The 24,208-nt window shown below is 53.8% G+C and overlaps 1 protein-coding gene across 3 annotated transcripts in view; it reads right to left on the reverse strand.

Annotated features, from left to right (window-relative positions):
* Positions 1-311: 311 nt before the first annotated feature.
* The window catches only part of LMO1 (LIM domain only 1), a 40,301-nt gene continuing 16,404 nt past the window's right edge, over positions 312-24,208 (reverse strand). For 2 of the 3 annotated variants that reach the window (XM_044260894.1, XM_044260893.1), the window contains 3 exons: positions 4,873-5,086; positions 2,187-2,312; positions 312-704 (listed from right to left, as the gene is read on the reverse strand). In XM_044260894.1, coding sequence (XP_044116829.1) covers positions 599-704; positions 2,187-2,312; positions 4,873-5,086 — 446 coding nt within the window. In that variant the 3' untranslated portion in view covers positions 312-598. Of the gene's footprint in view, positions 705-2,186; positions 2,313-4,872; positions 5,087-5,567; positions 5,601-24,208 lie in introns of those variants that run through there. The other variant, XM_044260895.1, reaches the window with a different exon arrangement.

The following is a 24,208-nucleotide window of genomic DNA, read 5'->3' on the forward strand; positions in this document are numbered from 1 at the left end:
GAAGGGAGGGTTTCACCTTGCTTCTATTTATCTTGGGGGCCAGGGTATAGGCTCTTCCAGGAGGAGGGGAGGACACCCCTGGTCCCACCTCTGGCTGTGGGATATGTGTGCTTGTCCCCTTCCCTCCAGCTTCTACCCCCTAAAGCCCACCTGGAGCTCCCCTGCCCTGCCCATCAACAGCACACACTGGAGCCCCAGGTCCTGCTCTGTGCCCAGCTTTAGGGAGCCCAGGGGAGGGCCCTGTTCCACTCCCAAGCAGAGGAGAGGGACCCCCAGGTCTGTATCAGTCAGGTGATCAACGCACAGTAACCTCCCCGGAAACATTCATAAGTTTAATCCACGCCAGTAATAAAATCGCATTACATTTCTCATAAAATAAATGTTCCCATTTATATACAGAAGACAGACTGTACAGGCCCAGCCTGGCCCCAGGAGGGGTCACACACAGACGGGCAGCGGAGGAAGGGCCATCCCTCCCATCGAGGACGGAGGAGTTCTAATCGGCAGGAGAGTGGCTGGCCGGCCAGGCGGGTGGGCAGACGGGCAGACGGGCAGACAGGCAGACGGACAGATGGGCCTGGAGGCCAGGCGCTGGGCATTACTGAACCTGGGATTCAAAGGTGCCATTGAGCTGTCCCTCCTCATAGTCCATCTGACACAAGATCATGTTGTTCTTCAGGAAGAATTTGTCTCCCACACAAAATCTGGAAAATCCAAGCAGGAGAGAGAGGCCATGGAGGGGTCCCAGTGGATGGTGGGGGCTCCAGACAGGCCCCAGCCCAGCCCAGGAGGTAGACATGTGAGAACTGAGGTCCTGGAGAGTTTTGTTCCTTCAACTTTCCAGAAGGGATCCCTTAAAGGTCTCATAGCCAACCTGGTCAATCACCCTGGGTCAGCCCAGTCCTCATCCAGACCCTGTAGTCTGGGGTATAGGACAGACAGATGGACAAGTCTGGGCCATAGTTGGGTCTTCCCTGGAGGGATGGGGTTGGTGGGAAGCTCTAGGAATATCCTACCCCAGTCCCGGAGAGGGAGAAAGAGAAAGAAGGACAAAGAAACAGAAAAAGACAGAGAGGAGACAGGTGGAGAGAGGCAGAAATGGGGGAGGAGGAAGGGGTAAAATGGTTGATTTTTTCTATCCTTCTGCTCTTTTTCCCAACTTAAGAGGATGACTCAGTGAAACTCTTCCTTTGAACAGAATCTGTAGGTTTCCTGGAGCATCCTTCCAGAAGGAGGTGACCCTGTCCTACCATTTTCCCTCCCACCCAGAGAAGGCCTTGCTTTGCTACCCGCCCGCACCCCCCACCCCTCTGTTTTTCTACAGTATGGGAGGATTAGGCTCTTTCCCCAAAGATGTCCCCAGGGTGGCTAGGCCTTCAGCCAGACCCCTGGGTCACAGGCTCAGTCCCAGAAGATCCCAATCCCACCACCAGGTGGCACTGCAACTTCACCAAGCCCTCTTAGCCGCAGGTTGGTCTGAGCTCCCCTCCTGCCCCCCCCCCCCCCCCCCCCGCGATCCCCCTAGGCCTTCTCTACAGGTCCCTCTGGACCTCATCCTCTGGGAACAATTGGAGGAGCCCCTGAGAAAATGGCTTGTCTTCCAGTGTTAGGCCCCCAGAGAGGGCTGAGAGGTTCTGGCCCCTTAGGTCCCTGGGGCCTCCCATGGGGCTGGGACATGGTGTAAGGGTTAGAAAGTGGCTGGGCTGGACCCAGACTCACAGGAGTGAGTAGCTGTTCCCATCAGGGCATTCCCTTCCAGGCACAGGAACTCCTCACTGAAATGTAGAAACATGCACATACGTATGGCCCGGTAGACCCCTGGCACATGAACATTTGAATGTGTGTGTGTTCGTACTCATTTGTCATGTGCACACAGCACACTCATGCCTGTCCTGTACATGCACGTTTAAAAATCCACACACGTGCGTGACACGATGTTCATACACAGTAAGCACATGCATGTGTGACCCATCACACCCACACAGACATGGGCCCTCCAAACATATACACAACAGTGCCAGAGGGCACACATCCGGCTATGGGGCTCAGGCATACGCGAAACACACATATGCACATGCATGCTCACGACCACACGACATCTGAGCCCGTGCATATTTGCACGTACGTGCGGGCAGTGTGCTGGCCCCGCAGGCGGCAGCGGGGGTCTGCTCTAGGTACGCACTCACCTCTGGTTGCAGAGCTGGCAAGCGAAGCAGTCGAGGTGATACACATTGTCCCGGGCCCGCATCACCATCTCGAAGGCTGGGATCAGCTTGCTGCAGGCAGCGCAGTTGCCCGTGGTGCCAAAAAGCCTGCCAGGTGTAGGGTGCAGAGGGCTCAGGGGCTGGTCAGGGTTGGGGGGCAGAGGAGCAGGCTCTACCAGGGGCCCCGCGGGTCCCTACTCCTGGGTGCTTGGCAGGTGGGCCTAGGCAAGGGGGAAGGAACACAGAGGGCAGCCTCTGGATTCTGCTAAGAGATTGGGCTTCAGAGAAATCAGTTCAGCCACCCATGGAGAGCAGTGTAGGGGCTCAGGAGTTGGGTGACACTGCCCTTCTCTGGGCTGGGCTGACAAGATCCCCCTCCTAGGCTCCCACTGGGGCTGGGCTACTGGGACCTAGGGCCAGTGGAAGAACACTGGGCTGGGCCATGAGCAAGGACTCAAGTCACACAAGCATGAACTCAGGGGCAGTCCACTGGCCCTCAGGCAGGTCCTAGGTCTCTCTGAGCCTCCTTTATTTTGACTATAAAACGGAGACTGAAGAACATTCTTTGCAGGCTTGTTGTGGAAACTTCGGTTAAGTTCTCAGTCCTGGACCACTGAGTGAATGCCTCTACTGAGTGTGTTTGCCATGTGCCAGGCCGTGTTCTGAGGGCTGTACTGAGATCAACTCATTTAATTCGACAACAGCCCTGTGGGGTGGTCTTTTTCAGCAACCAACTCACTGGGTGACTTGCCTAAATCCCTTTTTCCTCTTCCTAGATCTCAGCATAACCTTTTTCAAAAGGGGGTTCTAGACTAGGTGATCCCTCAAAGATGCTTCTAAAATAGGACAAATGCCCAAAGAAAGTTCCAAGGCCATCTGGCCCAAGGCCTCTTTCACACAGGCATTCCCTCCCTCCTCCTAGCTGCTGGCTGCAGAGCTCTGGGATGGGGCACTCACTTTCTCCCCATGTAGGCCAGTCTCGGGCAGGGTATTCCAATGGTTGAAGCCCCCACCCAGGCTCCTCTTCGCTTCTTTTCTGCACACTGGCTGAGCAAGTCCCAACTGAGGCAAGAGGGCTGAGAGGCAGGCGAGAGACCCCCTAATCCCTGATTTGTCCAGCCCAAACCCAGGCGCCTGCTGCTCAAGCTTGGCTCCATTGTTCATCAGCCTGAGCTGCCTGGTGGCTCAGATTAAGGCAGACAAAGACTGGGCCGCAACATCTGCCTGCCAAGGGAGGGGCCTCACTGCCCCCAGTGACTGCAGGGGGGCTGCCTTCAGAGAGGCCTCTCTGGGGAGGAGCCGCCCCAGGAAGCCCCACCCCTACCCTAGCCCACTGACCTACCTGGCCCCAAAGTCATTTCTTGGCCTCTGCCAGAGCCCAGAAACAATACCTTCAGCTCCAGTAGGTGTCAGGGCTCAGAATGCATGTGGGTGCTTAGACTCTGCTGAGGAGTCCATCCTACACTGTGGCCCCTCCCGCCCAGGTCCCGGGGACCCCTGGGTTGGTATGCCAACTCTCCTCAACCTGGGATGTCCAGCCCCCAGGGGCTGTCTGAAATCTTCCAACTTGGAGGTCATCGAGGGGGGAGTCCCCAGAAATATTCTTCCTTAGCCCCTCCTCCTGGCCTCAGCCCTTGCCTCCAGCCCAGCAAGGAGCACTGAGTCACACAGGTCCTAGATTATTGCAATACTTAAAAAACGTCTGGCTGAAGGCAGAAGTTGAAAGAGAAGGTACAGGCAGGTAAACCCTAGGCTCTTCCCGAAAGTAAGTCTGCTGATAACCCTGCCCGCTACCATGGCCCAGACCTGGGCAGTGGGAGGCCCCCAGCGAAGCCCTTGCCTGACCTGTTAATTAATGCAATGGGCCTTCCTTCCTCGCAAGGCCCGGCCTTGGCCACCCAGCCAAATGTAGATGCTGGGTCTCAGCCAAGGCCCCCACTTTGTGGCCTCCTTCCAGCCTTGCTGATGTCATAAATGGCCTAAGGGAGGGTTAATTGGGGGAGACAGCCCCAGGGAATAGGATCTAGGTTGTGGGGGGGGGCGGGTTAGAGCTCCACTGAATGTGAGCTGGGAAAGCTTTTGTCTTTATAATTAACTATTCACGGAGGGACAAACTGCTGCTTGGAGAAGGTCAGAAGCTAGAGGGTTCGGAGCTAGTTCAAACCCAGGTCTTTAAGCTCCAACATCAGTGGTCCTTCTCCCAGGGTCTGGCTACCTGCCAGATGCACCAGGCGCCCAGGTGTCTAATGCCAGGGCCCACTGGGCACAGGGAAGAGGAGGCAAGAAGACTTCACCAGGCAGGAGGGGCCCAGGGAAGTCAGAGCTTGACCACCTGGTCCTGGAAGGCCTCTGAGGTGTCTCCTCCCAGATTCCAAGGACAGGGTGGGTCAGAAGCACCTGACAAAGACAGGCAAAGCCAGGCTGGTACCCTTGGGAAACTTATCTCAGGTGTCCCGTGGTCTCGAAGGCTGGCTCAGGCCCTGTGCTGGGCGCTGAGCCAAGCAGCTGACGGTGTGGCTCTGTCTTTGGGCCTCTGTGGACATCTGGGGGAGCAGGGCCGGGCAAGGATGGTCAGGGATGAGCACTCAGGGCCTGGGTCTAGAAGCAGGGGCAGAGCCACGCTGGGCCTGGGGTGGGGGTGGGGGGCTGGGGCCGGCGGGAGGCGCACCTCAGGTAGTCGCGCCGGCACAGAATGAGGTTGGCCTTGGTGTAGAGGGTGGAGCCCACCTCGCCCAGGCGGCAGTCACAGCAGGCACACTTGAGGCAGTCCTCATGCCAGTACTTGTCCAGTGCCTTCAGCAGGTAGCGGTCCTTGATCTTGCGGTTGCAGCCCGCACAGCCCTTCTGCTTGCCTTTGGGCTGGACGGAGAGCATGGGCACGCCTGTGGATGGGTGGACAACAGAAGGACCGACACGGTATTGACTCTGTGGCTCCAGGGCTCGGGCCCATCCCCTCGAGGAATGGGAGCCCACTGCTTCTCCCTGTTGCCCTCTCCAGGGTGGGGGCTCCCAGTCCTCACTTGTTCCCCAGCAAGCCTCCCACCACTCGACCCTGGCCCTGGGGGTCCTGTCCTTTGAGCCACACGGCACAGGCTGTTCCCCGCCGCCTGCAGAGGTCCCTTCAGAAGCTGCAGGCAGCCTGCGGAGCCCCACATCAGCTTGGCTGTACAGCACACATGTGGCCGCAAGGCCTAGCCCCCGAGCTATTTGTCCCCATCTGGCCACAGCCTCCTGCGCGGTCTGCTTGCCAGGAGGCCTGAACTCTCCTCATGCAGCTCCATCTGCCTGGCTCTTCCAGCAGCCCTAAGAACTGAATCTCACAGTGGACTTGGGTCCACTGCAACTCCCAGATCTTTTGGCTACCTCAAGACTTGCACCTTCAGCCTACAGACTCTTGGTTCACTCCTGTGGGACTGTGGTGGTATCAGGAAGAGTGTGGGACACCCCACGACACTCCCAGTGGGGAGCAGGAGCCCTGGGGGTCCCTGCGGAGTGAGCAGGGAGACAGCAGAGCCTGGCCTCCTCTGGGCTCTCCTCAGCAATGCTTCCAGCTAGATTCAAACTTCCTACCTGCCCTGGCCTGAGGCTGGGGAGGTTCTGAGTCTCTGAACCCTTGCTCCACCCACCAGGACACAGTCTTTGAACCACGGGGGTTCCCCCACCCCACCCCCAGGGCCCATGCATGCCTCTCAACATACAAGAAAAACTACAAAAGCTAGGAATTTCAGCATGGAGTTTACTGGAGAAGCTGAGCTCTCAGCAGGTAATGTGCACTCACGCACACCCCATGCACGTAGGCCTAGTGTGTAGGCATGTGCGTGCGTGTGCACAGAGACTCAGGCTCCTAGCCCCAAGCCATGGGGGCATAAGCAGTGACCACAGGGAGCAACAGCAAGGAGGAGGTGGGGACAGAGGTCATACTGAGTCTGGACATCCAACACGGAGCCCTGAGGCATGACTGTGGTGAAGACTGATTGGAGTGAAATGCAGGGAGTCTCAGAGTCGAGACCCAGGACTGAGGCAGGTGTGGGGCATCTGTATGAGCTGCCTGAGAACCCCTCATGAAGACAGTGGGGGTGGGGGTGCGCCTTCCCTGACCAAGGCTCAGGAGCACAGAGGAGTCCCCTCTGGAGGGAAGAGCCCACCCTTTCCTGCCTCCCTAGCTCTCCACCAAGCCCATGAAGTCTGCCCTCCTCCTGGCCCTGTCCTCTCCAAGGGACTCCAGCACTCTCTAGGGTACCTGGGTTCAGTTCCCTCTCCCTGGTATCCCTCTTATCCTCCTATCCCTGCCTCCACCCACTGCCCTCGGCCCAGAGTTGGAGCGGCTTCCTTCCCCTTCCCTCTTCCTGGTGTCTGACCCTTCCTCAGACTTGAGAAGAGAAGCAGCCTCCAAGAGGCCTCAGCCTTAGAATCCACAGATGTCAGCCCAGAAGGGCTTTCCGAGCTCTTCCAGGCAAATGCTCCAAGGAATGGTGGGGAAACTGAGGCACTGGTCTGAAGGCAAGGTCTAGTATAAGCCACTCATCACCCAACAGGCTCCGGGGGTCCTCCCTGCTGCTGCGCTTTGCTGCCTCTTCAGACCTTTCTTGGGAGGCCTTCTAGGGCCCGGGAGCAGGACAGGTGACGGCAGAGGGGACGCCGCACTGACTGGCAGTGGACTCTCCTTCCTCCTTCCTCCAGTCCCTGCAGGGCCTGTTAGCTGGGATGCCTGCTGCCTAATTTCCTTAATGCAGCTCTAAAGGTTAATTGGTCTGAGAGGGATGAGGCTGAGGATGACTATGTCCTGAGGCCTGCCTGTGTCTCCTCTGCCAGGGTCCAGTCTGGTCACAGAGCTCTAAGGAGGCCGAGGGAGCCAGCTGGGGAGCAGGCAGCCCTGAGAGCTAAGGGAGCTCTGAAGGGTTCCTTCCAAGGCCAGACCCACAGGGTGAGGGAGAATGGGGGAGGGGTACAGAGAGCTGGATGTGAGGAGGTCTTTGGAACAACTGTCCCTGGGTCCTGTGGAGGGAATACCCAGCCAGCACAGCTATAAGTACACACTCACCAGCTTGCAAAATCTCAGGCCGGGTCTCGAGGATAGCCCCACCAAGCTGGTTTTCCCCTTACATACCTGGACAGGCAACAGCCTGAGCCCCCCTCCCCAAGAGAGGTCTGGCATGGCTCCTAGACTGGCTGGCCTTTAGAGCTGAGGCCCCAGCACGCCTAGCCGCAGAGCCCACGGAGCTGTGATCTGTAGCACTAGCTGGGCCTGGAACCGACAGGACCCAGAAGGGCTGTGAGGAGCAAAGCCACAAGCCAGCCCACGTCCTCTGCATCTTGCCCATGCTTGGGCTGGCTGTGGCCCATGGCAGGGCTCCATAAGGCCTGGGAACTCTGTTTCCTGGACCCTGGAGAACTTAAGAAGCCACAAGGCTTCTGCCAAACAGTGTCTGATGTCCGCCGACACACAGAACGCCAGCCTGGCTAAGGAGCTCCCAGAACATATGGGGACCTTGGGCTTTCTCTGCCTAGAAAAAACTGAAGTCCTGGGAGAAGTCTGACTCACTCCTTCCTTCTTTACTGAGCACCCACACACTGTGTTTGCTCTTTCATAGGGCTAGTTCAGGAGACCTGAAAACACTCCTGAAAAGGCAAGGAGGTTTAAAGGGGGCATCTCTTCTGTTCCCCAAATGGAGTGAGATGTTCCCCAGAGGGTCAAGGCTTGCCCTCACCACCCAGCCTCCCCAACCCCCACCCAGCCCGCCAGTCAGCCCTGCAGACACCTCTTCCCTCCCTCCCTCCCCTGCCTGGCTCTGGGAGCTGAGCCTCGGGCCATGCACTTTCCATTAAGGAGATAGCATCCCTTTGCTGAAGTCCATTTGGGATCCATTTTAGTGTTATCTAAAAATCAAATCTACATGGTAATCCTTTTAATGTACTCCTGACTTTAGAAAAAAAACAGCTTTGCGCTCCTTCAGGAAAGGTTTTAAAGCATTACCCAGTAATTACTACTCACCCATGAAAACACTGATATTTTACAATGGTTGATGTTTGAGCCTGCCCGCACGCATGGGCACTCGCTCAGACACACGCGGGACCCAGCAAAATAAACCAGTTCACATAGCCCATGTGTTACCCCTACATCTCAGCGTGTGGGGGGGGATGCCATTCGAGGGGAGGCAGGCCAAACCCCAGCCCGCCTCTATGCCAGGCAGGCTGATAGGAGGAGGAGGCAGCTCCAGGTCTGACTCATCGGCTGCCAGACACTTACCCTAGGCTCTTTAATCTGGGGAAAAGCCAGACAGTCCCAGTGACCAGGAGGGACTGCCAGAGGTCATTCAGCTTTTCCTGTACCCACTCTCCAGCCAGGAGAGAAGCCCTTCTCTTCACTTGGATCCCCCAAGGGTCTGCAACGTCAGACTCAAGTAAGTCCTCAGTAATCCCTGCCCAGCTATCCTAAGCCAAGCTGCACCCCCCATATCAGGTATGTGAATTTCTCCAAACTGCCAAGCCCACCGGCTCCCAGTCCCCCTGATGCCTCCCTCCAGCTTGGACAGCAGGCTTAGCCCAGCTGGGGAGCACTCCTGCTACCTCCCACAAGCTCCTCCAAAGCCAGTCCTCCACTCGCCGAAGCCCACCTCACCCAGTCCTGGGTCACTTGCAGCTATGCCCTGCGCCACTGCGGCCACTGCTAGCAACTCCAGCTGGCATCAGAGACCCCCCTCCCACATGCTAGCACGTCCTGCTTGGCACTGCGGGATCTGGTCCCTGTAGAATCCTAGAATAACATCCCTCTCCAACCTGCATATGGACCTGGTCTGCGTCTATCCCAGCACCTTCCCTCCACCACGGCTCCAGGAAGAAATGCCTTGCCCTCTCCATCCCACCTGCCACCCAAAGTCAGAGTCAGCAGTGGCTGTGAGGTGCAGGGCACAGAGCTGGAAGTCAGAGAGCCTACTTTCCAGCCTGAGCACTGTCCCAAGGAGCTCGAGGGCCTGGTGCAAATCCCCCATCTTTCTGACTTGTTTCTGTGAAATGGGGAGACAAAAAGATGGTGGTGAGGACAGAACAAGGTCACACATACTAAGGCTCAGCTGAATCTGGCTTCCAGGGGGGACTGACGCGAAAACTGGGGAGTATTCTTAATATGCGTCCCAGGATGCCCTCCCCTGTTCGACCCTTGTTTCCTTCAACTTTTTATCTTGACACAATTTCAAGCCTTCAGAGAAGTTGCAAAATAGAATTCCTGTCCACCTTTTGCCTAGATTCCCTAAATAGGAACATTTTACCATATTTGCTTTATCCTTCTCTATACAGCTACCTATGATTTTTTTCCCTGACTCATTTGCGAGTTGTGTTCAGACAGGAAGGCTCACACTCCTAAATACTTTGATGTGTTTTTCCTAAAAGCAAGGACATTCTGTCACGTAGCCACAATACAATTAACACAACCAGGAAATTATCCTTGATCTAACACTATTACTTGCAGACTTCATTCAGATCTGACCAATTTCCCCAATAATACCCTTTATGGCAAACTAACATTCTGGATCCTGCCTCGCTATCACTTGTCAAGTTTAGTCTGTTTAAACGTGGAAGAATTCCCAAGCCTCTCTTTGTGTTTCAAGACACTAGCATTTTTGAAGAGTCCAGGCCAGTTACGGAGTACCCTTCAGTTTGGGTTTGTGACGCCTTTGACGGTGTGACTTTAATTCCTCTGTGCTTCAGTTTTCTTTGTCGTTAATGAGTATGAAAACAGTCCGCATCTCAGGAATCAGGGAGCCAGTCTCTGCGAAGTGCTTAGGACTGATGGGACCCGGCAGTCAAAGGTTAGCTCTGATCAGTGTCACTTTATCTGGCGCAGGGGAAGGGATGACCTGAGTCACAGCTTCATCTCAGGCCCCTAAAATAGTGATGATCACAAACTTCGAGGCAAATACACGGATTTGAATGTGTGACCCTGGTTAAAGTCACATAGGCACCTGCTCGAGTCCAGCGTCACCCGAAGAACAGTCCTGTGGTTGCGGCAGACGTGTGTAGGAGAAAGCAGCGCTATGGCAGCTCAGCGCAGGCCCCCTGGGGGCGTTCCCTTGGCAGCTCTCCTCATCTCTGTTTGTGTCTCAGTGGTGCTTCTAAACCTGTCTCCACACACCGCAGCTTGGCCTCCTGGGGCAGAAGCTGGGCTCCCCTGGGGCTTGTTATTCCCATTTTACCAATGAGAAAACTGAGGCCCAAGAACGGTTCCGACCTGTCAGGGGACACATGGGTAGAATGGGACAGTGCTGGGATTTGAATCCCGGGTCCAAGCCCTGGCCTCGTTGGCTATGCTCTCAGACTGTGTGCTATGAATCTCTTGAGGTGCTTGTGGACCCCAGGCAAGAGGCATTAAAACAAAGAGCCACAGAGACTCAGGACACACCTGCAAACATGCACAGCAGCACACAGGTGCTCGTGTGCAGACACATAAACACACGCACGTACGCCAGCTCCACGAAAGGTGGGACTGTGCCGATTCTCCCCACGATGGTTTCATCCTGCAGCCTGGCACAACGCTGGTGTCTAGCAGCTGCTGACACACACCCCTGCACCCGCGCACACGCATGATGGGCGTGCTCAGGTATTACACACACCTACGCACAAGTGGTCACAGCACCTTTACTGCTTTTTAAAACACAACATTTCCGGGCACCTGGGTGGCTCAGTGGGTTAAGCCTCTGCCTTTGGCTCAGGTCATGATCTCAGGGTCCTGGGATGGAGTCCCGCATCGGGCTCTCTGCTCAGCGGGGAGCCTGCTTCCTCCTCTCTCTCTGCCTGCCTCTCTGCCGACTTGTGATCTCTGTCTGTCAAATAAATAAACAAAATCTTTAAAAAACAAAACAAAACAAAAAATAACACAACATTTCCAAAAAGTAGATGGTCTCTTGAAATTGAGCTCTGATTTTAGCAAAACCCACGAGGAAGAGGCCCAGTTCTCACCACTACCTTCCCAAGGAAACGGAAGAGTGGGAGCCCTTGGGTTTTACCCACACAGGACCCAGGGCAGTGCTGGGGATTCTCCAGAAAGGCAGTCCCATGCTTTGCACCCGCTCCAGCTGCTGCAGGTGGGGCGGGGTCTGCGGTCTTTGGGGATCTGGGTCACGGCCAAGCTGCAAGGTGCTTGTGCCCACGTGGGCCCACACCTGGGCCTGGAAGGGCAGAGGAGGGTCCCAAACAGAGCCAGCCAGTGGCCCCTCTACAGCAACAGTCCTGTTTAATAAGGAAATTTGAAAGTGTAATCTAATTCCGCAGAATCTCTTTAAATCTCGTTTTCTCAGAAGTAACTTCATTTCGCACGGACACATCCAGCCTTGTGAGAAGGCCTCCATTTCACACCAGTTTTATCTCCACAATTTCTCGTCTCACTGCACTCCTATCCCAGGGCCTTGCCATGCGGCAGGCGAGGCCTGAACTAATAGCATTTCCTACTCATTTGGAATCAAAAGCCAACGAGAACAACTGTTGAAACGCGTGGCTACAGCCACCTAGAGCACGTTCATTACCACACCTCCGTGCACCCCTTTGCAGGTGGCGTGCTCATTGCGTGAGAAGAGGGAAAGAAGTCAGGTTCCCGTGGCCTCCAACTCCTCACTGGGCCAGGGGAGGGATGCTGGAACGGTGGCCAACTCACTGGAGGACTGGCCCCTTTTGCCCTGGCACTGCCCTTCAAAGGGGCTGGTGTAGAGGCAGGTGGTATAGACACAAAGACGGGGAGCCCTGCAGAGAGAAGGGTTGGACTTGAATTCTGACTCCATTGCTTCTCAGCTCTGCCTCACTTTCCCTACCTGCTAAATGAAGACAGCCCACTTTAAAGAATTATTCTGAGGGTCAAATTAATGGACAAAATGTACAATGTATGGACATGAAGCACACTGATACAGTGGCCTAAAAAAATCAGCTAAGGGACCTCTGAGTGGCTCAGTCGATTAAGTGTCTGCCTTCGGGTCAGGTCATGATCCCAGGGTCCTGGGATCAAGTCCCCCATCAGGCTCCCTGCTTAGTGGAGAATCTGTTTCTCTCTCTGCCTGCTGCTTCCTCCTGCTTGTATGTTCTCTCATTCTCTCTCTCTCTGGCAAATAAATAAATCTTTCTAAAAAATCAGCTAAGAAAAATGATCTATGTCTTACAATCCAATAATTCTCTTCCTAGGTATTCCCCCACCAGAAATGACAGCATATGCCCACCAGAGGGGATGTACAAGGACGTCCAGAGCAGTTTTCTTCACAAGGGTCCCAACCTGCAAACACCACAAATGCCCATCAACGACAGCAAAATGGATAACACACCGCAGTGCACTCACACAGTGGAATACCACACAGCCATGAAGAAGATGGATCACGGGTACACAGCAACATGGAGAATCAGACAGCTTAATGCTGAATGAAAGAAGCCAGCCAGACACAAAAGCTATGTACGGTATAATTCTATCCCTATGCATTACCTAAACAGGCAAAACCGGTCTGTGGTGAGAAATGTCAGAATAATGGCATATGTTATCATGGGGCAGGAGGTTTGAGGAAGCCCGCTGAAGAACTGGAAATGTCCTGGTCTTGATCTGGGTGGTGTTTAAAGGGGTGCACATAAATGCAGAAGCTTGTTGGACTGAACATTTGAGACTTGCACCTCTTACTGCATATACGTTCCACCTCAAAGAAAAAAAATAAAGAACTGAGATGGACACGCCTCAACCAAGACTTTGGAGGCCTCTCCATAAAACCCACCATTTACTCTGTACTCACTACACCCGAGATCTCAGGGAACCCTCAGATTCACTCTGACGTCCTAATGATGACCCCCATTCAACAGATGAGGAAGCAGAGGCCTAGGGAGGTTCAAGTCCTTACCCAAGGTCACACATTTAGGAGGCTGCAGGGCAGGGACTGAACCCTCTCCTGGCCAACTCTGGACTTCAGATTCTCACCCAGCCCACGGCCCATGGCTTCTCTGCACAGACTGGTTAGGGAACGGTTACTGGGGCAGCATCTGGGTCCCCCTCTGTGGCCTAGATGCCAGGATGATCCCAGGGTGGGGGCCAGCAGCACTCCTAGAGCAGGACCTGGGTTAAGAAGAGGAGAAATGATGGCAGGGCACAGTCCCTATGCTCCCGTGAGCCACAGGCCACTTCTGCTCCATTGGTGGTTCCAAAGGAGCTATAAGCTATAGCTGCTGTGGGACCTTGGAAGGGTTTAGAGGTGGGGCCAGAAGGGGCACAGGGACCAGAAGGGCTGTGTAGTGGCAGATGTAAGATGCCTGCATTGCAGCCTTGAGAGGGACAAAGAAGCCCTGAGACGGCCCATGTCCTCACATGTCCTCAGGGTAGTGGGCTGAGCTGTGAGGGGAGGACCGGGGGGCTTCAGACCCAGAACCCAGTTGCTGGGGGGGGGGGACTCAATCAACAGCCAGGGGCTGCTGTGTGAACGAGGGAAGTGGGGGGCACCTAGAACGGGGCCCAACTCAGGGTAAGAAACTGAAAGGAGGTCCAGCAATAATTGCCTTCTCTGAAGTGTGAAGTCCCTTCCTGTGTCCATAGCCCATCACAGTAGGCTGGTGGGAGCACCATGCAATGCTGTCCCCGTGTACCTGCAGCTGCTAAGTCACGTTCAACAGCGGGATGATAGCCTTTACTGTCTACTCTGCCGAGTGCTTTACATTCATTAACACTCATCTTTGTAATGACCAGAAGGTCAGAGAAATCATACAACCTGCCCCATGGCAAGCCTAGGAGTGGCTAAGTGAGGGGGCCTGGGACCCAGACTGCTGACCCCAGCCCCTTCCTGCTCTAGCTCCTTGATATGACAGTATGGCATCATGATTTTCCTAAGCATTGGGGAAAGTGAAGTTCTGCTTGGACTCAATCTGGTCGCTGCCAAAAGAAGAAAGTTCCAAACACAGCTTGCAGGGTACATCAGGGCAGGTCAGACCTCTGGGCCCCAGCGCCCTCCCCAGGAGTCATTTCCTATGAGGGTGTATTTCTGCAGCAGGTTTTAGGGGATGGAACCTCCTTAGGAATGGTGTGTCCTAAAGCCTGGCCCTGCTGTGACCTTCAAGTGTCTGGAGGTGAAGGGGCTGAGCTGTCTCCACGCACATCTCACAGGCCCTCACTGTTGAGGGAAGCCAAACCCAGCACAGCCTGGTGGCTGGTGAGGGCTTTCGGAGACCTAGTCTAGACCACGCAGGGGCCTGAACGATGCCCTGGAGCAGGTGCAAATGGAAGCAGCTCCCCAGAGACACATGGTTCTCTGCTGATCTTCGGGGCGGCGGGGGCGGGGGGTACTCAGAGACGTCAGAAGCTGCAAGTGCTCTTTGGAGACTGTCTCGGGGAATGACACTTCAGTTAACTGCCCAGTTGTCTGCAGGATGAGTGCAGGCCTGATCTCCCAGCTCTCTGATTGTTTCTGTAAGGTCCCAGCCATACCTCAAAAGCAACAGGTCCAAAACAGGACTCGACCTCTCCTCCCTGAAACCCTGGCCCCTTTACCCATACCCCAGGCTTCCTCTCATCACGCTAACACCATCACCCACCCAGATGCTCAGGCCAGAGACTCAGAGTCACCTCAGGCCTTCTGTCATCCTCACTCCCTACTGCTGACTCCCACTTCCCAGACTGCCTCCCCTTTCCATTTCCGGAGCCACCATCATCTTTCGCCACGCTATCAGCATAGCTCCCTACCAGCCTCTCATGTCTACTGTCTACAATCCATTCTCCACACAGCAGCTACAGAAATCTTTCAGAACAAAGTAGGTCAGGTCACTGCTCAGCTTGAAACCCTTCCATAACTTCCAGTGGGCTGAGAATAACATCCACCCTCTTCAACAAGCTTATGATATCCTCATGCAGTCTGGCCCCTGCCTCCACCTCCCATAGTGAGCACCAGCCACATTCCAATCTCCCTCCTGCCTCAGGGCCTTTGCACATGCTGTTTCCTCACCACCCCACCCCACCCCACCCTGTTCCCAGAACACCCTTCTCTGCCTCTTCGTGTGGCTGGCTCCTTCTCATCCTTGGGCTTCAGCTTAAATGTCACCTCCTCAGAGAGGCTTTCCTTGATCACCTTATTTCTTTATTGAAATGACTCCCTGGTCATTTCCTTCTAAGTTTGTAAACATAATTTATAATTGTTTTAGGTTTTTTGTTTTTTTGTGTGTGTGTGATTGTACTTAAGACAATGATCAGTCTCTCTCGTAAGAATGAAAGCGCCCTGAGGGCCCATTTTGGGAGTCCTGTCTTATTCACCACTGTGTCTCCAGCACTTAACCCTATAAAAATCACTTCTTAACTATCAGTTCAGTTAATGAATAAAGAAACTGAGCGGAATCTATCCGAATATTATTGGTAAGAATCTGCTGGCCAGAGGGGGCTGATGCAGACAGCAGGCTTCCTGGAGATGGGAACCTCAGTCTGTCTTGTTGCTGGCCCATGCCACACATCGTTAGGCACCTACATCTCTGTGTCTCTACCAAAGCAGGTCAAACCGTGGCAGTGTCTAGGTCCCACCATCCTCAATCTGGAATTATGAGAGGTCCAGCCCAGGGCTCCAACTGACAGCTCTTTTGCAAATATAAGCCCTCTACCCTTTAGATCAAGGGGCAGCAATCCTCTTCTTCAACCCCTGCAGACCCATGAGGAATGAAGTCCCCCCTCTGAATGTCCCCTTGCACATAAATACACCATTTCAACCCTCAGCGGATAGAGGGAGAGCCCCAAAGTTCAGTCATCTGTGTAACCTCAGCAGCTCAGGCTTCCCCTTTGTGCTTGTGACCTAGACACCCCTCTTCCTCGGCACAGACCGAGCCTCCCCTACTCGCCACCTGAGGGTCCTTTGGGCTTAGGGATGTGACTCCCTCCCTCCTCCCAGCCAAGTCTGAGCCTCTGGGGGCCAGGGGGCAGAAAAAGCCCCTGAAGGTTACTACAGAAGAATCCCAGGCACAAGCCTTTCCCATCTGTAGCTTCCACCAAACCCTATCCTGTCCTGGGCTGCTGGAGCAAGCCCCCAGGTCCCTCGACAGGATGCTGCTTGGAGCCACACAGCTGTAGGAAATCAGCAGGGAAGTGTCTGGAAGCTGTGTTCCCCAGACAGCAACTCAGCTGCTCTCTGGGAACCCGCAAAGCCCACGTCACCCATCTAATGAAACAGGGCTCCCAAGGGGCCTGCAATCTCCGCAGAGGAGGAGGAGGGCATGGACTCTCAGACGAGTCTCAATTTCACAGCATCAGGGACGTGAGCACTAACGCGCTGAACCAGAAAACGAGAGTCTGGCAGGAGCTGCAGACACACCATGAGCACCAGGGGATCAGAGATTAGGGCCCTTCAAAATCAATTTTGAATTCAAACTTTTAAATGTGTTCTCCAGACACAAGGAGGGGACCCTCCAGGCAGGCTCAGCCTAGCCAGATGCTGGGTTCTGCTTCCTTCTCGAAGCATCCAGAACTTATCTGCTAGCCACAGGCTGGTTGAGGGAAGGGAGGACAAGGGGGCAAGGAGGGAGACTCCAGTGCCTGCCCCCAGGGGCCACAAGGACAGGAACCCCTTTGGCTCTAGCTGACCCAGCACTGCCTGTGGGGTACCCTCTTGAGGCTTCCTGTTGAGACCCTGGGGGCTGCCCCACCCTCTTTTGTAGAACTGGATGAGAGCCACGAAAGGCAAGGCCTGTGTGGGCCAGATCCTCCCAGTCCACCTCCCAGCCTGGCTGAGGAGGCTCACGGGGCACCAGTGGAGGAAGCCATTTAGGAGAAGACCTTGGGAGTCGGAGGGGCAGGGTTTGTATATTAGACCAGCCACAGGGCCCTAGAGAGATCTTGGGTCAGAAGTGGATGCCCCTTCTAGAAGCCGGGTGGGAGAAGGCTTGCTGTGAGTGTGAGGGTTTTGGAGAGCAGGCCTGTGAAGTCAGAGTGCTTGGCAGCCCCCAGAGTGAAGGGAAAGAAAACATTCTGCGTGCTGGTCAGTAGGGCAAGCTGGCTGCCGGGCCACATCATCCAAGGCATAGTATCTGTTGCCGAGGAGCTGACAATCGTGCTGTCAACAGACAAACCATGTGTGGAGCACTGAGTACTGTTCTGGGCCCACACGGGGAGATGGGCAGGGACACACAGGGCAGCAGGCCTCACCAGGCAGCTGAGCAGAACAGACTGCTCAGCCAAACGCCGGAAAAGGGTCCGGGCCTGAAGGCCTTGAGGGATAGGGCTGGCAGCAGATGCTCTTGCTTGGGTCCCTGATCAGCCCCATTTGTTCTCCAAGGGTATGATCGGCCCACCACTGCTGCCTTCTCCATCTCTGCATGGAGAAGCAGGTCCATGACAAGCCTCTCTGGCCCCAATGACCTCACAGCCCCCTGCTCCCCGGTTCTCTGAATCTCCGGCCACTCCTCCTTTAAGCCATGCTCCCGAGACATAAACATGAGTGACCATGAGCTCCTCTTCAGCTGAGAGGCGTCAGAAGGGGTGGCTGAAGCCTTCGGCCCACAGAGACCTCCCAGGGAGCCCCTTGTGGAACGAGGAGCAAGGGAAAGGGCTGGGGTTGACGGACCGCATAAGGGAGGTGCAGCCAGGGCTTGCCACGCCTCCTGCCCCCTGGCTCGGGAGCGGGGCTGCCAGCTCGGCAAGGAGATTATTACAACACGGGCCTGGGTAATGCTCCTTTTAGTTACAGCATAAACTGCAGCAATAAAGCGTACCTGGGGAATGTTTAGAGAAAGCACTAATGATTTCTTCCCCAGTGGTTAATAAATTCACTTCCAGATCAATTTGTTCGCGATAGAGCCCGGCGAGCGGAACCCGCGCGGCGGGCACAGCCGAGTGTGTCTTTTTCAGTATAAATGATTTATTACGATGATTAGCGGCACATAAACAATTTAAAATACAACGCTAATTAGTTTGGGGAAGAAAGGAGGGGAAAAGCCACCCTGCCTCTCTCCCCATTATGTTCTACTTCCCTAAGTGTGTACTTTTTAATTAAATCCAAATGTCACAATAAATTTAAAGTGTTTTATTACCACTCGGGGTAAGAAAGGCAGTCATGCAGGCCCCCTCTCAGGCGTCTATGGGCCCGGCTGGGGGAGAGGAATGGGGCACAAGCCGGCCTGTCTACACGCTCTCCTCTAGGCTGGGGCTCTTTCATGAGTCCCCTGGAAACCCCTCCTGGTTTCTGGCAGCCCGAGGCTGGGGAAGGCCAGGCCTGCCTGGGAGACCGCCCACCTCTCACCTTCCTGGCCAGCCCAGATGATGCCTCCTCCCTTAGCACTGGTCCCGACCCACCCAGGCACTTCTCCACAGCCCGGCAATTCTCTGTGCCCTCTCCACGCTCTCCACCTGGGCTAAGTGTGCAGGTAACACCTTCTGTCTTCCTGGCGGCTCGCTTGTCCCTTCATATACAGCATCTCAGCACATTCCCCAGTGCGAAGAGTTGCGATTACAGTTTCAGCTTTACGGATAGGGAAATTGAGGCTCAGAGAGGTAGAGCGACTTAGCCAAAGACACCCAGCTACAAAGTAGACTTTTGCCGAGTCCTTATTCCTACAGCACAGTTCTATCTTGGAGTCCTTATTGGGCCACATCCAGGCCCTCATTTCCCGGCCCTCAAGATGGGGCATAAAACATGGTGGTGGTTCAGGCAGGCCTCACCCAGAGACACATGTGAGGCAGGAGTTCAGGCAAGGGAGTTGGACTCTAATGAGGCCAGGGTCAAGATCAGGCTCTGCCACTGACCCCCAGTGTCATCTCAGTCAGGTCCGTTAGCCTCTCTGAGCTTCCCCTTCCCCATCAGCAAAGCAGGAACATGACACCCAACTCACAGGGCTAAGGAACCAAAGCAGCCAACACCAGCAGAGTGCTTGCAATCCTTGATGTGCTGTGTGAGTAATAATTACTAACAAGGTCCCTGAAGGTGAGCAGGGATCCATGAGAACCCCATTTCACAGATCAGAAACCTGAAGCCAGCAGGAGAAAGGACTTACCCACGGTTCTGCCAAATCTCGTAGCCCGGGCGGGGCCAGGAAAGGATGCTCAGACAGCCAAGGATTTCTCTCTGATACACCCAGGCACTGAGTATTAAAACGAAAACCAAATAGCCCTAAACACAGAGGTCCCACATGACCCGGCAATTCCACTCCTAAGTATATACCCAAGAAAAAGTAAAACTGTGGGCCCTCACAAAATCTTGTATATGAATGTTCATATCAGCATTACCTGCAATAACTAAAAAGGAAAAATGATCCAAATGTTCATCAACCGATGAGTGGATAAATAAAATGTGGAACATACATACACTGGAATATGATTTGGCCATAAAAGGGAAGTACTGATTTGTACTACGACATGAATGAACCTTGAAAACTTCAGGCTAGGCAAAAAGTCAGCCACAATTGCCATGTGTTGTATGATTTCACTTACATGGAAAGTTCAGAACAGGCAAATCCATAGAGACGGAAAATAGATCCGTGGTTGCCTGGGAGGGGGTAATGGGGAGTGACTGCTAATGGGTATGAAGTTTCTTTTCAGGGTGACAAAAATGTTCTTAAATTAGGTAGTGGAGATGGTTGCACGACTGTGAATGCATTAAAAACCACTGAATTATACATATTAGAAAGGTTGATTTTGCGACATGCAAATTATATCTCAATAAAGCTGTTATAAAGCAAAACAAAGCAAATACTGCTTTGAGAACAGGAGGGACAGTTGATAAGAAGTCCAGCTCTAGGGTCAGGAGTGGGGGCCTGGGAGGTAAAGTCTGCCCTCACAGGGAAGTCAGGCCCTGCTCCCCCTATCTCCTGTTGGCTGCTCCCCAGAGCATCCCCATGCCTGCTTTCCTTGCCACCCCATCCAGAAATCTGGCTGAACCCACTTTTCCAGCCCTGCTTCCCAGGGATCCACCATTCTCCTCTGATCTGTCTGCTTTCACCAATGCATTCATGTTTTGTCTTTTGTCATAATTTCTGCATCTTCAGAGGCCTATGCCCTACCCACCAAATTGTGTGTGCCCGTGTATGGGGGGGGTGCCTCCCTCAGGTCTTGAGCTTGTCCCACATTGGGTACCACGAGTTAGCCTGTGTGCATAATGAATAAGATCACAGTGAGACCCTCCAGGCCCCCAGCCCAGGCTCAGTTACAGAATTGTTACCCTCTCCTAGGGCCTGGGAGCCTCCCTGGGACAGAGGTGTGCACGTATGGATCCAGGCCACGGAGGCCATGGAGGACCTCTGCAAGGCTACCTCTGGGTGAACCGAATACCGCTGGAGAGAGCACACGCGGCGCCCAGGCTCAGCACCGCTTCCTTTGCGGCTCATCTGAGAGGCTGACTCAAGAAGACGAAGCGTCTTGGTCAACAGGGGGCGCCAGGCCTGCGCTGTGACAGGCATACCCAAGCACCCTGAGCCTAGAGAGATGACCAAGGTTAGGTTCTAAGTTTGGGCACCTCAGGCCTCATCTCAGCACACAGAGCAGCCCCGGGGAGGGGACAAGACAGCTCTGGTCACTAGAGGAGGCCATCTGTGCCATGGGCTGAGAGGACACAAGTCCGTGTTCCAGGCATGAGGCTGGTTCCATGAGCCTCCATGGCTTCACCATGGGCTGCTGTCTCAGGAGGCCACCCCCTTGGGAAACGATCCCCCACTGTCCCTAAACTTCTCTGAAGTCCTACAGGTCCTGGGGTTGAGGGGACTCCTCAGGGGTAAGGGGTAGAAGCTACCCTTCCCTTTAGGCAGCCACCACGTTCTGACTACTCAGGTGGGCACAGTGCTGTCCAGTTGGTGAAACACATGGAAACATATTCTCCCATTTGAGTTCTGTGCAAGGGACAGGGAGGCTGCTCTGAGCCCTAATGTCCATGTGAGGAAACAGGCTTGGGGAGGACACATGGTAGGGCCCAGGGTCACACAATGGTGGGTGGACAAGCAAGACTTGCTTGAGACCTCACTATCAGAAGGCAGGGCGGGTCTGGGGTCCAAAGCTCATGCTGATTACCTCTCTCCAAAGTCCAAAGAAGGCCACCTCTGCCGTAAGTTGTCACCCTCTCCTGTAGCCACTGTTTCTCTTAGAGAATTTGCGAGATTTCTCCACCTGTGCCTGGGCAGAGGCTCTGGAGGTTTCTCTCCTCTTGGGGGAGAGAATTAAAAGCCTTCCCTGCTGTAAGAGAAGGCAGAGCTCCTGGGAGTGTGGGCCCTGGAGAGCAGAGGGCGTGGCGCCAAGACAGGATAGAGTAGGCTAGGAGGGTTTTGAGGCCCCGGGCAGCCAGCCAGGGCCACCCAAGGATGCCCCTGAGAGCCAGCTCACTGCCAAGGCAAGACCTTCGACTCATTTGCACCACACGGAGGTGCCCTGAGACACAAAGATTCTGTTCTTCTCAGGGCCCATCTTAGCTATATATATAATTAGGGAGAGGACTATATTAGACACAGAGAAGGCAGAAATACTTAGCTCTTTCCCCAAATCAGGAGCTCTCATGGAAGCCTATCTGAGAAAGCAAACTGGCCCAGAGCTGGGAGGGCCAACCAAGAAACTCTAAGGACTGATCACACGAAGCAGAGTGGTTAGGAGCTGGCCCATGGTGGTGGTTGGGCAGGTCTGGACTGGCTGCTTCCCTACCTTGGTGTTCTCCTGCCTGCCTCAGGCCCACGGGCTTCAGATCATTCCTTTGGAGCCTGGAAAGCTAGGATCTAGGTCTGGTCATAAGGCAGCAACAGAAGAAGAAGGGGAGGGTCAGGGGAGGCCTCAGGCCAAAGCTGGGAAGAGCAAGCAAGGGTCCTTGGGACAGAGGAAGGTGAGGCCCAGTTTGCAAACAGGACCTTGGGGCTGTTTTCCCTGGGGTTCAACTCCAGAAGTTCAGGCCCTGGTACTGGGATCTTGATCCCTGGGAGATGTCAGATGAGCCACCACATTCCCAAGGCCACAGCTCTGGCCATGCCCTCTACCCTTCTTTTCTTGGTCTTCGGCTGCCTCCTCTGACCACCCAGACCTCCAGCCCCACCAGTCCCCTCACATGCCCAGACTGCAGACTCACCAGGAAATGGAAGGAAGGAAGGGGGGGAGGGAGGGAAGGAGAAATGGAGTGAGGAAGGGAGAGAGGGGCAGGGAGAAGTCTGAGGCTGGAGGGGTAGGGGCCGAGAACCTGGAAAGTTCAAAAGGAAGAATACTTCCCCCTCACATCAGGAGCTGTTTTTGCTGCCCCTAATGTTATCTCCTCTGATTTATTTTCCCCATAGTAGCTGTGGTATAATGTATTTGGTCTTTGTCTCTGGTTCCTGGCACAGAGCTCCTAAAACCCTTGGTGTTTCCTGAGTGCTAAGGCTATCTTCTGTGATTCGTGAGGAGCCCCTTCTCAGCACACTTGCATTTATGCTCCTGAGGTGACTTAGGGTGAGCCCCCCAACTAGTCTCGGGATGAGGCTGGGCCTGGCCACCAAAAAGACCAAGCAATAGGAGGGCTGGAATTTCCAGTCCTATGCACTGACAGACCACCAGGAAAGACAGGGAGGGCGCTGGAGGTTAAGCTTTATAGAAACTCTTGAACAAGACTTAATGAGCTCTGGATTGGTGACTGCATCCAGGTGCCAGGAGGGTGGTAGAACCCAGTTCCCCAGAGACAGAAGCTCCTGGGCTCGGAACCTCACCCTATATACCTCTTCATCTGTATCCTTATACAGTGAATGGGTCAATGTAAGAAAATGATCCCAAGTTCTGTGAGCCTTCCTAGAAAATTCTCTAACCTGAGGAGGGGATCGTGGGAACCCTGATCAGAAGTAGAGATGACAACTGGGATTTGTGATTGACCTCCGAAGTGGGGGCAGTCTCGAAGTGGAACTGAGCCTTCAACATGCAGGGGCTAATACTAGATAGTGTCAGAATTGAGTTAAATTGTAGGACACCCAGTCTGTGTCCCCTGAGAATTGGAGAACTGCTGGTTGGTGCCGGAAAACATGCCTGAGTAGTACACGTCTTAATAAACTGTAAGTCTGGGGCGCCTGGGTGGTTCAGTTGGTTAAACGTCTGCCTTGAGCTCGGGTCATGATTCGGGGTCCCAGGACTGAGCCCCATGTCAGGCTCCCTGCTCAGTGGGGAGTCTGCTTCTCCCCCTCCCCCTGCTCTCCCCCCTGCTTGTGCATTCTCTCTCTCAAATAAATAAAATCTTAAAAAAAGAAAAAAAGAGAGAAGTGTAAGTCTGTCCTCTCTCTGGAACAAAGATTGCCTTATGCTTGTGATCCTCTTTGCTCCCCTCCCAACCTCCTTTGCCTGTTCATTCATTCTCACTCACTACTGACTTAATAAATAATTGCTAAGCATCTACTACTAGGAACCGGCCCCTAAGCCATATATTTTAGTAAGAATTATACTAACACTGATGATTTTTCATCAAGAAAGTAATTCTTTTTTTTTTTAAAGATTTTATTTATTTGTCAGAGACAGAGGGAGAGAGAGTGAGCGAGCACAGGCAGACAGAGTGGCAGGCAGAAGCAGAGGGAGAAGCAGGCTCCCTGCTGAGCAAGGAGCCCGATGTGGGACTCGATCCCAGGACCCTGGGATCATGACCTGAGCCGAAGGCAGCTGCTTAACCAACTGAGCCACCCAGGCGTCCCAAGAAAGTAATTCTTAATGATCTTCATTAAGTCAGTTTGATTCCTTGATCAATTTTCTATTCACTAATGTTTAAGTTTTTTTTTGCCCTTTCCCCATTCTTATTTTACTGAAGTTTCTCCCCCTGTCCCTTAAAACAATTTTTTTTTTAAAATTCCTTATTAAAATTATTTTCATTGGGATCGATTATTTTTAAATTTAAAGTGACTATTCGGTTCATGATCAGTTTTGGCTCATATTAAATATTATGAGCTACAGCTTTTGACACCGTTAAGATTTCTTTTGTGATAATTATTTCTACCAAAAAAATATTTCCTGAGCCAACTTTGGCAGATCTAAAATTTCTCAGGAAGAGTTGATTCCTCCATCAATTTTTAGTCAATAACATATTTTGCCAGGTGCAGTGTTAACTGTTGCCAGTTTTGCTTTG

The sequence above is a fragment of the Neovison vison genome, chromosome 7 (genome assembly GCF_020171115.1).
Source record: "Neovison vison isolate M4711 chromosome 7, ASM_NN_V1, whole genome shotgun sequence".
NCBI lineage: Eukaryota > Metazoa > Chordata > Mammalia > Carnivora > Mustelidae > Neogale > Neogale vison.